The sequence below is a fragment of the Pan troglodytes genome, chromosome 6 (assembly GCF_028858775.2).
Source record: "Pan troglodytes isolate AG18354 chromosome 6, NHGRI_mPanTro3-v2.0_pri, whole genome shotgun sequence".
Classification (NCBI taxonomy): domain Eukaryota; kingdom Metazoa; phylum Chordata; class Mammalia; order Primates; family Hominidae; genus Pan; species Pan troglodytes.
Genome location: NC_072404.2, coordinates 172,654,006 through 172,666,578, shown reverse-complemented (window position 1 = coordinate 172,666,578; position 12,573 = coordinate 172,654,006). Strand labels below are relative to the sequence as shown.

Below are 12,573 nucleotides of genomic sequence, written 5' to 3'. Positions count from 1 at the left end.
GTGCTGGTGGGAGGCAGATTCTTGGCCCTGCAGAGCAGCTTCCTGAGTGTGGACAGCAAGCCAGGAAGCCTGGGGGAATGCCGTCCTCAGGGATCTGTGTAGCAAGACGATGTTCCGGGCAGAGGAGTCTTCCACACGCTTTCCTCAGATGCAGTGGGGTGGGCACGGGAGGTTCTAGATCATGATTAATGACTATACCGCCGCGTCCTCTAGCATGCTTAGCTGGGCCGTCTCCCAAGGCTCTTTGCCATAGTAATAATCAACAAGAAATTGTGGGATGTGTCTCTTCTGTTGGCACCTATGAAAAATCGCTCCATATGTTCTGCCACCACGGGGCAGCGAGAACACGCTTTGCCAGCTTGGCTGACCTGCCCAGTTGGGTGCGTGTCCACCGTCATCTCAGCCTTGCTCCTCATTGCTTGCTGCGTGCCATTTACCACAGCAGTGCTGTGAGTTGTATGTTATCATCCTGCATTCTCCGAACACTGAACAGTTTACCTAGGATCGCCCGCTGGCAAGCAGTGGGGCTGGGAGTCAAACCCTGTGCTCCCCTGTGGACCACGAGGCCGTGACCACGTGAATCGTTCCATCCTTCTGAGTCTTAGTTTCTTCAGCCTAAAACGGGAAGGTAGTCCCTGTTCTGTCCGTGGTCCAGGATGGCCACTGGGTCCAGGATGAGAGAAGAGGATCTAATCCATGAAAATATGGAACATCTGAGAAATTTGAAATACTCTTTTTTTTTTTTTGTATTTAAAAAAAATTTTTTTGAGACAGAGTTTCACTCTTGTTGTCCAGGCTGGAGTGCAATGGCACAGTCTCAGCTCACTGCAACCTCTGCCTCCCGGGTTCAAGCAATTCTCCTGCCTCAGCCTCCCAAGTAGCTGGGATTACAGCCGCCCACCACCACACCCACGCCTGGCTAAGTTTTGTATTTTTAGTAGAGACGTGGTTTTGCCACTTTGGCCAGACTGGTCTCAAACTCCTGACCTCAGGTGATCCACCCACCTCAGCCTCCCAAAGTACTGGGATTATAGGTGTGAGCCACCGCGGCCGGCCTGAAATATTGTTGAACAAGGCACTAACGCATGATAAACACAGTAAAGGTTCAGAAAAGGAACGTGCACAGTGGGTTAATTTAACCCAATGACATTAACTCAGTTATAGGGCCAGGTGAAGGAAGACTCTACGTGAGTTCCCACATTTTCCTGGCCTCTCAGTAAATTCTCAGACTACGGTTTTGAAGAGCACACCCATTCTTAATGGAAACATGAGCCCCAGGCTGTTATGAATTCTCACCCTGTGGTTCCCGCCATTGCTCTGTGTTGCCTCCCCAGGGAGGTCTGATGTTTCATTTGACAACAGAAGGGAGCAGCCTTCAGTTCCCCGAGCACAGGCCAGGGCTGATTGCGCGTGGGCCTGCCCTGGCTTCATCTCCAGCCTGGGGTTGGCCTTGAGAGGCCCCAGGCCACCGGCCTCCCTTCACTTCATAGAACACGAAGACCCCTCCACAGGCCTCGCACGTCAAGGAAACTGCCCTTTAGGGGACTTGGGAACTGGATGCCATCATCCTATTTGCTCTCAAAACATCTCATAAAAAGTAAGAGAATCACAAAATAGAGATTCGCCAGGCACATGAACTCTCCGCACGAGGAACGGTTGCCGCCCCCTGCAGGAATCAGAGTCCGCCCTCCTCCACAGCCTGCAGCGTCCCTTGGCCCTCCCAGGATGGCTCCAAGCATTTCCCGGAGGTTCCAAATGACCCCATATTACAAACACAATGATTTTGCTGGCCAGGCACAGTGGCTCATGCCTGTAATCCCAGCACTTTGGGAGGCCGAGGCAGGTGGATCATCTGAGGTCAGGAGTTTGAGACCACCCTGGCCAACATGGTGAAGCCCTGTCTCTACTAAAAATACAAAAATTAGCCATGTGCAGTGGTGCGCACCTGTAGTCCCAGCTACTCGGGAGGCTGAGGCAGGAGAATCACTTGAACCCAAGAGGTGGAGGTTGCAGTGATCCAATATTGTGCCACTGCACTTGAGCTTGGGTGACGGAGCAAGACCCTGTCTCTTTAAAAAAAAGACTTCGCTGGTAATTTCAAAAGCAACATGTTGACACAAAATCAAATATGCGATCAGGAAGTAGGAGCTCTCCGAAGCCATGGAAGCCGGGTCCTTGACTCAGTGCCATCTTTAAAGGGTGACCTCGGGGGAAATGAATTCGGCTGAAACAATTTTCCACCAAGAAGCCCATGGATTGTCCACTCGCCAGCAGGGCTCAGGTGCCCATGGCAGATTCCCCCTCTGCCATCGAGAGGAGAGGGCCGGGCTCGTAGAATGCATGTCTAACTCCCCAGGACTCCCGAGCCAGGGAAGCATTTTCTTAATTTTCCAATGAGAAAATCCAGCTGGCACTTGTCTGCTGAGTCCAGTGGCAGTGGCCACTTTCCCCTTGGCCTGTTGCTCACAGGGCCTGGCGGCAGGGACCCCTCAGCTGAGGAGGAGCTGCCAGCACGCTGCCCTGATGCCTCCTCTGCCCTCCGTAGAGGCCAGGCCACTGGTCTCAGGGTGCCGTGGGCACCGTCAAAGCACGAGACCAAGCCAGGTCAAAAGCCTGGGGGCTCCGGGCTGCGCTGCCTGTTCCCTGCCCTGCTCCCTCCTGACCCTGCTCTTGGTAAAGCCTTCTCAGACATGTAAGAACGGTCCGCAGTTGCTGGTCTCACAAGTGCCTAAAGGTGGCTGTGCTGAAAATGAGGCAGGGCCCTAGAGGCCCCTGGAAGCAGCCAGAAGCCCCTGCTTTTATTCCCACGCTCTGTGTGGGCTGCAGCACCGGGCCCAGCCCAGCACCTCTGACCACAGCCTCATCTCTGGCTGCGGTGTCTGTGTGGCCCCACTGTGAAACTGGGTTTCTGGAATCAATGTTTGGAGTAGTGTTTGTGGGGTGTTCAGATGTCAGAGTCAACCAATTTTTTTCTGATGATTTGTATTACAATTTCCTGCCACTGCCAATTTTCACTCTCCAAAAACTAATTTGTGCAGGAGCTAAAAGCCATTGAGTCCCTGGGATTTTTGCATCATTCACACCTTCGTTCAGAGCTGATGGGATGATTTGCAGCTTCATGACATTCCTGAGGCATTCAGCTGCATAGAGCATGTGCATATGTACACATGCATTCTTCTCCTCTCTCTAGATGTTTTTTCTTATCCCATCTTGTCACCCCTGAAAGAGGCTGACATTCCTACCTGAAGGAAGGTGTCAGGACGGCATCCAACCTGGAGTGTATTGATCTCTAGTGCACAGTACTTTCCTAGTTCAATCAGTTAAAACACTCACTAAGTTTTCCAAGCCCTAGAATTTGTTGTTTTAAAAACTGTAAGTAAAATCTCCAAGAAAAATGAAAGAATTGCATAGAGAAGCAGAGTCCGTGCAGCTTCACCACCACCACACTGCTCCATGATTGGGGCCACTTCCTTCTGGTGCCAGCGCCCACAGGAGGTGCGCAGTGAGTTTGGAGTTTGGCCACAGGTCCAGAGGGGACCCACGGCCACCAAGCACTGGCCTCCGAGGGCTCCAGCGAGGGTGCTTTTGTTTTCTCAGAAAAGATGGAAATTGGTGTTGTGTGCAGCACCAAAAGGTTTTCCCTGGGACAAACAGCAGCAGAGCCGAGATGCTGTTGCTTCCAGATTTCAGCCAGGGATGGCAGTGACAGGCCCTCTGGAGTGGCCACTACCATCACACCGGCTGCAGCAGGGAGGCGTAACCTGGGCATCCTGTTCCACAAAGCAGGCAGGACCCCCACCCCCACCCCCACACGGGGGAGGAGCTACAGCTGCCCAAACCGTAGCTGCAGACCCAGGCAGCCCTGCACACTTAGGGACCCAGGAAGAAGATCCTTGCCCCTGCAGGAAGTGCCTGTTCCTGCTACCTGGATTCTCCCTGCTGTTGGCACCCATGCTGATCTTGGAGCAAAGTCAGGGCTGAGCCCGGGCACTGTCACAGCCCAGCAGGTGTGACACTCGGGGCAGTGCTGACACACCAGCCCCCTGCCACCTCAGCCCCCTCTGGACTTTGGGCACCAACAAGCATGGGAGGGAAGCCGAAGGAGGGCTGAGGGCAGCTCAGCTCTGGCCTGCAGGTGCCCCTTGGCACAAACAGCCTGGGTGCCATGAATGGCAGCAGGAGACAGAGATTCCTGGGCAAAAGGGGGCAGGTCCTCCATGAAGCACCACCTTCAGGCCAGGGAGGGTTTGAAGGCTGGGGGCTGGGCTGCAAGTCCTGTGGATCAGAGTGGGAACTCATGGTGCCTTTTCCAGGCCTGCCCACAGCCACTCGTGGGCCAATCAGCATGTACTTCCTTCCCTCTGAGGCCCATAAATGCCCCAGGCATAGCCAGAGCTGGGCAGACATGGGGATGACCAGCTGCAGAGAGGAGCTTCCCACTCCAAGGCCTCCTCTCTGCTGAGGGCTGTAGAGACAATGGGACAAGCAGCCTGCAGAGAGGAGCTACCCACTCCAGAGCCTCCCCTTTGCTAGGAGCTGAACACTCATCGGGACCCTCTGGCTGCAGAAAGGAGCTGCCCACTGTGGGAGACTGAGCTGTTCTATTGCTCGATAAACCCCTCTTCATCTTGCTCATCCTCCACTTGTCTCCATACCTCATTCTTCCTGGTCGCAGAACAAGAACTCAGGACCTGTCGAATGGTGGGGCTAGAAGAGCTGCAGCACAAACAGGGCTGAGACATGCCCCCTGCTCGCCACATTGTGGGTAAAGAGAAGGAGAGAACAGCTGTAGCCCTTCAGGGAGCCCAGACCTGGGAGCTCCCGGAGCTAGGCCTGCGACTCCATCTTTGGGACCCTGTGGTTCCTGGTATCTCCAAACTTCCAGGAGCTACCATGTTCCTCAGGGTCAACCATGGAAGCTGCTTGCAGTGTGTCTGGTCTGGCCGCAGCCTCACAGAGAGCCGGCGCCCATGCTGGCACCTGGAGCTGCCCACCCTGCTGCAGCACCCAGCGTGCCTGACTGGTGTGGCCAGACCCCGTGCTCCTCACACACCCCTCGCCACTCCATGCCTGACTCGCCCTTGGCAGGCACGGGACCCAGGCTGGTAGTGTGAGCCAAACGTGGCCTGCCAGGCCCAGCCTGAGCAACACTTGGGCAAAGGCGCCACCGGCCACAGAGATTTCTGGCCAGAAAAACACCACCCCAAAGATCCTGTAACACAAAGTGCACCTTGCAGAGAGAAGGAAGCGGCCACACGCCAGGGAGTTGGGAGGTGCAGGAGGGGCTCTTGCGGCTTCCACTCCTCTGTGAGCTCTGCTTGTCGAAGTTTCTAAAAACAGAGCAAAGAGGAGGGCGGTCACAGCAAGCAGGATGGGGGCTACCCCAGAACCAAAGCCAAGGCAGCTCTCGTATCACACACGTCACAAGTGCCTACTGTCCCCCCGCTGCGCCCGGCTTCAGCAGCCGTCAGGTTACTCTGCCTGTCCGAGCGAGTTTTTATGCCAGTCTCCACCAGTACATTTTTCCTCCATTTCCTCTTTATCTGCATTTTATTTGTCTCTTACTCTCCTTTTAAAACTAAATTCCAGTAATCTTGAGGACGTAACTGTTCATTGACTATGAAACTTTCTATTTTGAAACCCGGGCGATTGCTTAATGTTCATATTTCTGTTTACCCGCTGTGTGTTGCCAAGTGTGTCTGTGATTTAAAGGCCAACATGGTATAAAATTCTGCAGAGGAACCCCTGACCTTAGTGTGTGAACTCCACGTGGGGAAAACACCAGGATATCTCCATTCTGCTGAGCGGGAGCTTGGTGCCAGTTCCCCACATGCCTTTCGTCTGCCTCCCACCTGGAGGATCACAAATGGAGGGGAGGATGGGAGCAGGAACATTGGAAACCACATTCAGGAGGGTGTGAGCAGAGTCCTGGGAGAGGATGCGGGTGGGCCCTGGAGCCCGGGCAGGGGTCCCACACTGCTGGGCTATAGGCCCTGGAGGCTGGTTGGGAGTCCCACACTGCTGTGCGATGGACCCTGGAGGCCGGGCAGGGGTCCCATGCTGCTGGGTGGTGGGCCCTGGAGGCCAAGTGGGGGTCTCACACTGCTGGGTGGGCCAGTGTTCCTCTGACCCCTGCACTGTGTCCTTGCAGATGACCACTCCCGGGTCCTGCTGAAGGCGGAGAACAGCCACAGCCACTCAGACTACATCAACGCCAGCCCCATCGTAAGTGCACTGCCAGGGCAGGGGCCCCAGGCTTTCCCTCGGGCGGCACGGACGCGGCAAATCACGTGGGAAGGTTCTCGGGGGAAATCACGTCCCCACCCAGCTCGGCATCTCTGCGGTGGACGGGGCCGACTCTGCCCATTGGGCTCCCGCCACTCCCCTGTTCCTTCACCAGCGGGGCTGTTTATGAGCCGTGTGGGTCCCGGCTCACGCTGGGCGGTGGGTTCCGTGACTTGTAGAACATCCAGCAATGGCGACTGGACAGTTTCCTGACTAGAAGACATGGCTTTTAGGAGAGGTTCGTAGTGGGTGCCGTTCCTCTTTCCTGGAGCTACACATTCCCTGTATATTCATGGGGCATGGGGACACGAGGCCTCAGTCTACGCTTTTTGTAACAATCAGTGGCTTGGAGGCAGGTCCAGAATTTCAGGTTCATTTTCCTGAAGTATTTCCAGTGAATGGGACCCTGTTTCTTAAGAAAGAGACCGTTTGCTGGCTGTTCCTCCCCCTGGGATAGACACAGGTGCAGTGGAGATCGGGCTGTCCTGTGTTTCTGGGGACGAGTGTGGTGGCAGCTCCTGTGCCGTGAGTTATGAGTCCCTGTGGCCTGTGGTCCCTCACTTCCCAGGGGCTCCTCTCAGCCCATGCTGGACACGGCTCTCACCCTGTTTAACTCTGGGCATCCCCCTTCTCTGTCATGACCTGTGGGGGGAGCAGGGCTGAATGGGGAGGTTTGCAGCCCTCCCAGAGTGAGCAGAGGAGGGAGAGATATGAGCATGGAGAGGGCTGAAGCCACAGGCTGGGGACACTCGGACTGGCTGTTCAGATGAGCAGTGATGGTGGCAGGTGGCGGGGGCGGGATGGGACACTGTCTAGGGCCGGGGCTTTGGAGACCAGGCGGATGGCACTTTAAACCAGTGGTGGAGAGGCTGGGGCTCCATGCAGATTTATGGCGGACGCTGGTTGTCATGTTTCCCCCTTTAAACAGCTCTTCTCAATTCTGGTCTTCAGGGAAGGATGAGGACATCTCACTAAAATTCCAAATTTGCCTTTAATCAAACATGGTGCCTGCAGGATGCGACGCTGTTCTAGGGCTGAGTGAGATGGGGCAGGTGATCGAGGCACAAATCACACCCTACGGTGTCCCGAAGTTTCTTTGCTCATCCATAGGGAGCTTTGGATGAAAGTATTGGCCCAACTGCCTGCAGGCCACGACCACTGATGGCGGACGGTGCTCAGCTCTCGGCTCTGCTGCTCTCAGCGGCCACTGATGGCAGATGGTGCTCAGCTCTCGGCTCTGCTGGTCTCAGCGGCCACTGATGATGGAGGATGCTCAGCTCTCGGCTCTGCTGGTCTCAGTGGCCACTGATGGCGGACGGTGCTCAGCTCTCGGCTCTGCTGGTCTCAGTGGCCACTGATGGCGGACGGTGCTCAGCTCTCGGCTCTGCTGGTCTCAGCAGCCACTGATGGCAGATGGCGCTCAGCTCTCGGCTCTGCTGGTCTCAGCGGCCACTGATGGCAGATGGCGCTCAGCTCTCGGCTCTGCTGGTCTCAGCGGCCACTGATGGTGGAGGATGCTCAGCTCTCGGCTCTGCTGGTCTCAGTGGCCACTGATGGCAGACAGTGCTCAGCTCTTGGCTCTGCTGGTCTCAACGGCCACTGATGGTGGAGGGTGCTCAGCTCTCAGCTCTGCTGGTCTCAGTGGCCACTGATGGCAGACGGTGCTCAGCTCTTGGCTCTGCTGGTCTCGGCGGCCACTGATGGTGGACGGTGCTCAGCTCTCAGCTCTGCTGGTCTCAGTGGCCACTGATGGCGGACAGTGCTCAGCTCTTGGCTCTGCTGGTCTCGGCGGCCACTGATGGTGGAGGATGCTCAGCTCTCGGCTCTGCTGGTCTCGGCGGCCACTGATGGTGGACAGTGCTCAGCTCTCAGCTCTGCTGGTCTCAGTGGCCACTGATGGCAGACGGTGCTCAGCTCTTGGCTCTGGTGGTCTCGGCGGCCACTGATGGTGGACGGTGCTCAGCTCTCAGCTCTGCTGGTCTCAGTGGCCACTGATGGCGGACAGTGCTCAGCTCTTGGCTCTGCTGGTCTCGGCGGCCACTGATGGTGGAGGATGCTCAGCTCTTGGCTCTGCTGGTCTCGGCGGCCACTGATGGTGGAGGATGCTCAGCTCTCAGCTCTGCTGGTCTCGGCGGCCACTGATGGCGGACAGTGCTCAGCTCTCAGCTCTGCTGGTCTCAGCGGCCACTGATGGTGGACAGTGCTCAGCTCTCAGCTCTGCTGGTCTCAGCGGCCACTGATGGCAGACGGTGCTCAGCTCTTGGCTCTGCTGGTCTCAGTGGCCACTGATGGTGGACAGTGCTCAGCTCTTGGCTCTGCTGGTCTCGGCGGCCACTGATGGCGGACAGTGCTCAGCTCTCAGCTCTGCTGGTCTCGGAGGCCACTGATGGCGGACAGTGCTCAGCTCTCAGCTCTGCTGGTCTCAACGGCCACTGATGGTGGACGGTGCTCAGCTCTCAGCTCTGCTGGTCTCAGTGGCCACTGATGGTGGAGGGTGCTCAGCTCTCAGCTCTGCTGGTCTCAGCGGCCACTGATGGCAGACGGTGCTCAGCTCTCAGCTCTGCTGGTCTCAGTGGCCACTGATGGCGGACAGTGCTCAGCTCTCGGCTCTTCTGGTCTCGGCGGCCACTGATGGTGGAGGGTGCTCAGCTCTCAGCTCTGCTGGTCTCGGCAGCCACTGATGGCGGAGGATGCTCAGCTCTCGGCTCTGCTGGTCTCAGTGGCCACTGATGGCGGACAGTGCTCAGCTCTTGGCTCTGCTGGTCTCGGCGGCCACTGATGGTGGAGGATGCTCAGCTCTTGGCTCTGCTGGTCTCGGCGGCCACTGATGGCGGACAGTGCTCAGCTCTCAGCTCTGCTGGTCTCAGCGGCCACTGATGGTGGACGGTGCTCAGCTCTCAGCTCTGCTGGTCTCAGCAGCCACTGATGGCAGACGGTGCTCAGCTCTTGGCTCTGCTGGTCTCAGTGGCCACTGATGGTGGACAGTGCTCAGCTCTTGGCTCTGCTGGTCTCGGCGGCCACTGATGGCGGACGGTGCTCAGCTCTCAGCTCTGCTGGTCTCAACGGCCACTGATGGTGGACGGTGCTCAGCTCTCAGCTCTGCTGGTCTCAGTGGCCACTGATGGTGGAGGGTGCTCAGCTCTCAGCTCTGCTGGTCTCAGCGGCCACTGATGGCAGACGGTGCTCAGCTCTCAGCTCTGCTGGTCTCAGTGGCCACTGATGGCGGACGGTGCTCAGCTCTCGGCTCTGCTGGTCTCGGCGGCCACTGATGGTGGACGGTGCTCAGCTGTCAGCTCTGCTGGTCTCAGTGGCCACTGATGGCGGACAGTGCTCAGCTCTCGGCTCTGCTGGTCTCGGCGGCCACTGATGGTGGAGGATGCTCAGCTCTCGGCTCTGCTGGTCTCGGCGGCCACTGATGGCGGACAGTGCTCAGCTCTCGGCTCTGCTGGTCTCGGCGGCCACTGATGGTGGAGGGTGCTCAGCTCTCAGCTCTGCTGGTCTCGGCAGCCACTGATGGCGGAGGATGCTCAGCTCTCGGCTCTGCTGGTCTCAGTGGCCACTGATGGCGGACAGTGCTCAGCTCTTGGCTCTGCTGGTCTCAGCGGCCACTGATGGCGGACAGTGCTCAGCTCTCGGCTCTGCTGGTCTCAGCACACCTGTGGGATAAAGCACGCTGGGAAGATGTCCACATGCCTGAGCCAGTCCCGTTTTCCCGCACTTCGTGGCCCACACAGTGAGCATGTTCGGCTTTGAGAGACTGAATTCAAAGTGAAGAACTGGTCTAGTGTACTTGGTCTACACCACCTGAACCCAGGTTTCTGTTTATGTGTTCATTCTTAAGAAGGAATCACTTCCTTCCTTCCAGCAGAGGTTGACTCCCAAGCTTGGTTCCGTCTGGGTTTCAAAGATCCTCATTCATCTTCCTTAATAAGATGTGATGCACATAGTATTTTTCTGTCATCAATTCTAATTCAAAAACATCAAACCAAAGCCTCGCTGATGTGCCAGCCTCTCACTTGATGAACAGAACGTGCGTTCTGGTAAAGCCAGGTGTGCACGCCTGGATTCCGTTCCTGTACTATGTGCAGCAGAGTTGGCAACACGAAACCGTCCGAAGGAAAAGAAAAGCCATGTTGAGGTCCCTTTTCCCTGAGATGAACCATTTGATGAAGCCAGAATGAGGAATAAAGCCGTGATTCACAAGCCTAAAAGACGAGAGTTCAGCATTGCAGCTGGGCCCACTCTCCCCCACTCGATGGGTTCCAACTTGCAGATGTCTGCGCTATTCCAGGCCACAGCCAAGCCCCAGCGTGGGCAGCAGTGCCCAGTGCAGCAACTGTGTCGAGCTGGAAACGGTGGACAGCTTTCATCTCATGTGGGAACCAGAGGGGGTGTGTGTTTGGGGGATGAATTCCTGCACATTCATGCAACTCTCTCTCCAGGCCTTACTGGGCAGGAGCTTGGGTGAGAAGGTGAGGCCAGGAGGGAGAAATAATTTTATGGTACGTTTTGTGTCTTTCCTTTATTTCATACCACAATTCTTTTTTTTTCCAAATTTGGGTTGTAAGAATGAAGCAGAAGAAATCGATGGTGCCTCTTCTTTATGAAATAGCTGAAGGTACAATGATAATTACCTTCCTAGCAGCAGCTGAATGAAAAGCTCACAATTACAGCAAAGGAAGGCCCTGGCTGTGCAGGATAAAACCATGATAATTACATCTGTCATATTTGTACTTAGTCCTCATTACATTGCAGGGAAGGCATCCAGTGGTAAATAATGTGCAATCTTTGCTTTTAAATCAGAGGTCATGAAAGTCAATGGGAATTCTGTTTTCCCTCGTAGGTTGTCTGAGAGAGAAACCCATGAGCTACATTTAAAACAGCCTGATTATTACTGAGGACACCAAGTTGAGGAATGGTGTTCACGCAACAGCCCACTCAAACACAGCACACAAGCTTCATTACCAGGACAACTCTGAAACTCCCAGTGATGCGTAAAAACGAGCTTAATTCTTCATTTCACTGTCTATTAAGGGAGAAAAAAACCATCATTTAAAGTTTTAATTCAGAATGCATTTAACTATGTAGGGACAGAGTGGCTTTTCAGAAAAAGAAGAGAGGTTGGATGTTCTGACTAGCATAAGAAATTGGCCAAATATGGGAACCACTTCAGTTATTTACAACCAAAATTCTGTGTATAATAATGGTTTATATTCAGTATTTTACTTAAGTAAATCTCAACTCCTGAGAATACAATATAAAAATATTTCAAGTTCAAAAGTCAATCTGCTGACTGGGTGCAGTGGCTCATGCCTGTAATCCCAGCACTTTGGGAGGCCAAGGCGGGTGAATCACTTGAGTTCAGAAGTTTAAGACCAGCCTGGCCAACGTGGTGAAACCCCATCTCTACTAAAAACACAAAAACTAGCCAGGCGTGGTGGCGCATACCTGTAATCCCAGCTGAGGCAGGAGAAACATTTGAACCCAGGAGAGAGAGATTGCAGTGAGCCGAGATCATGCCACCACACTCCAGCCTGGGGTAAAGAACAAGACCTTGTCTCAAAAAAAACAAGTCAATCTCCCATTGATTACTGAAGCTACAATTTCCCAATAAATTCCCATATTAAGACTTAGTATTTGGAAAAGGGACTTGACAAGTCAGATGATGGTTTTCAAGAAAGCGTTTCATGAAATTTGCTTTAAATGTTAGGAAAGGCAGGTGGAGATGTGGGCAGGTGGAGAGGTAGGCTGGTGGAGAGGTGGGCAGGTGGAGAGGTGGGCAGGTGGAAAGGTGGGCAGGTGGAAAGGTGGGCAGGTGGAGAGGTGGGCAGGTGGACAGGTGGGCAGGTGGAGAGGGGCAGGTGGAGAGGTGGGCAGGTGGAGAGGTGGGCAGGTGGACAGGTGGGCAGGTGGAGAGGGGCAGGTGGAGAGGTGGGCAGGTGGAGAGGTGGGCAGGTGGAGAGGTGGGCAGGTGGAGAGGTGGGCAGGTGGAGAGGGGCAGGTGGAGAGGTGGGCAGGTGGAGAGGTGGGCAGGTGGAGAGGTGGGCAGGTGGAGAGGTGGGCAGGTGGAGAGGGGCAGGTGGAGAGGTGGGCAGGTGGAGAGGTGGGCAGGTGGAGAGGGGCAGGTGGAGAGGTGGGCAGGTGGAGAGTTGGGCAGGTAGAAATACCTACAGATGAGGCGTGTGCTTATTCTCTGTGCAAGATTTCAGAGTAAAGACGTGACACCCGTGCCCTTCCCCAAAGCTGGCCAGATCCTCTTAAGATGTTAAGGTCACAGCTGCCAGAGGC

The 12,573-nt window shown here is 55.3% G+C and overlaps 1 protein-coding gene across 7 annotated transcripts in view; it reads left to right on the top strand.

Annotated features, from left to right (window-relative positions):
* The window catches only part of PTPRN2 (protein tyrosine phosphatase receptor type N2), a 1,123,220-nt gene that overhangs the window by 1,050,268 nt on the left and 60,379 nt on the right, over positions 1–12,573 (top strand). For all 7 annotated transcript variants that reach the window (XM_024358152.3, XM_024358150.3, XM_024358149.3 and 4 more), the window contains one exon: positions 6,152–6,225. In XM_024358152.3, the coding sequence (XP_024213920.2) occupies positions 6,152–6,225 (74 nt within the window). The remainder of the gene's footprint in view (positions 1–6,151; positions 6,226–12,573) is intronic.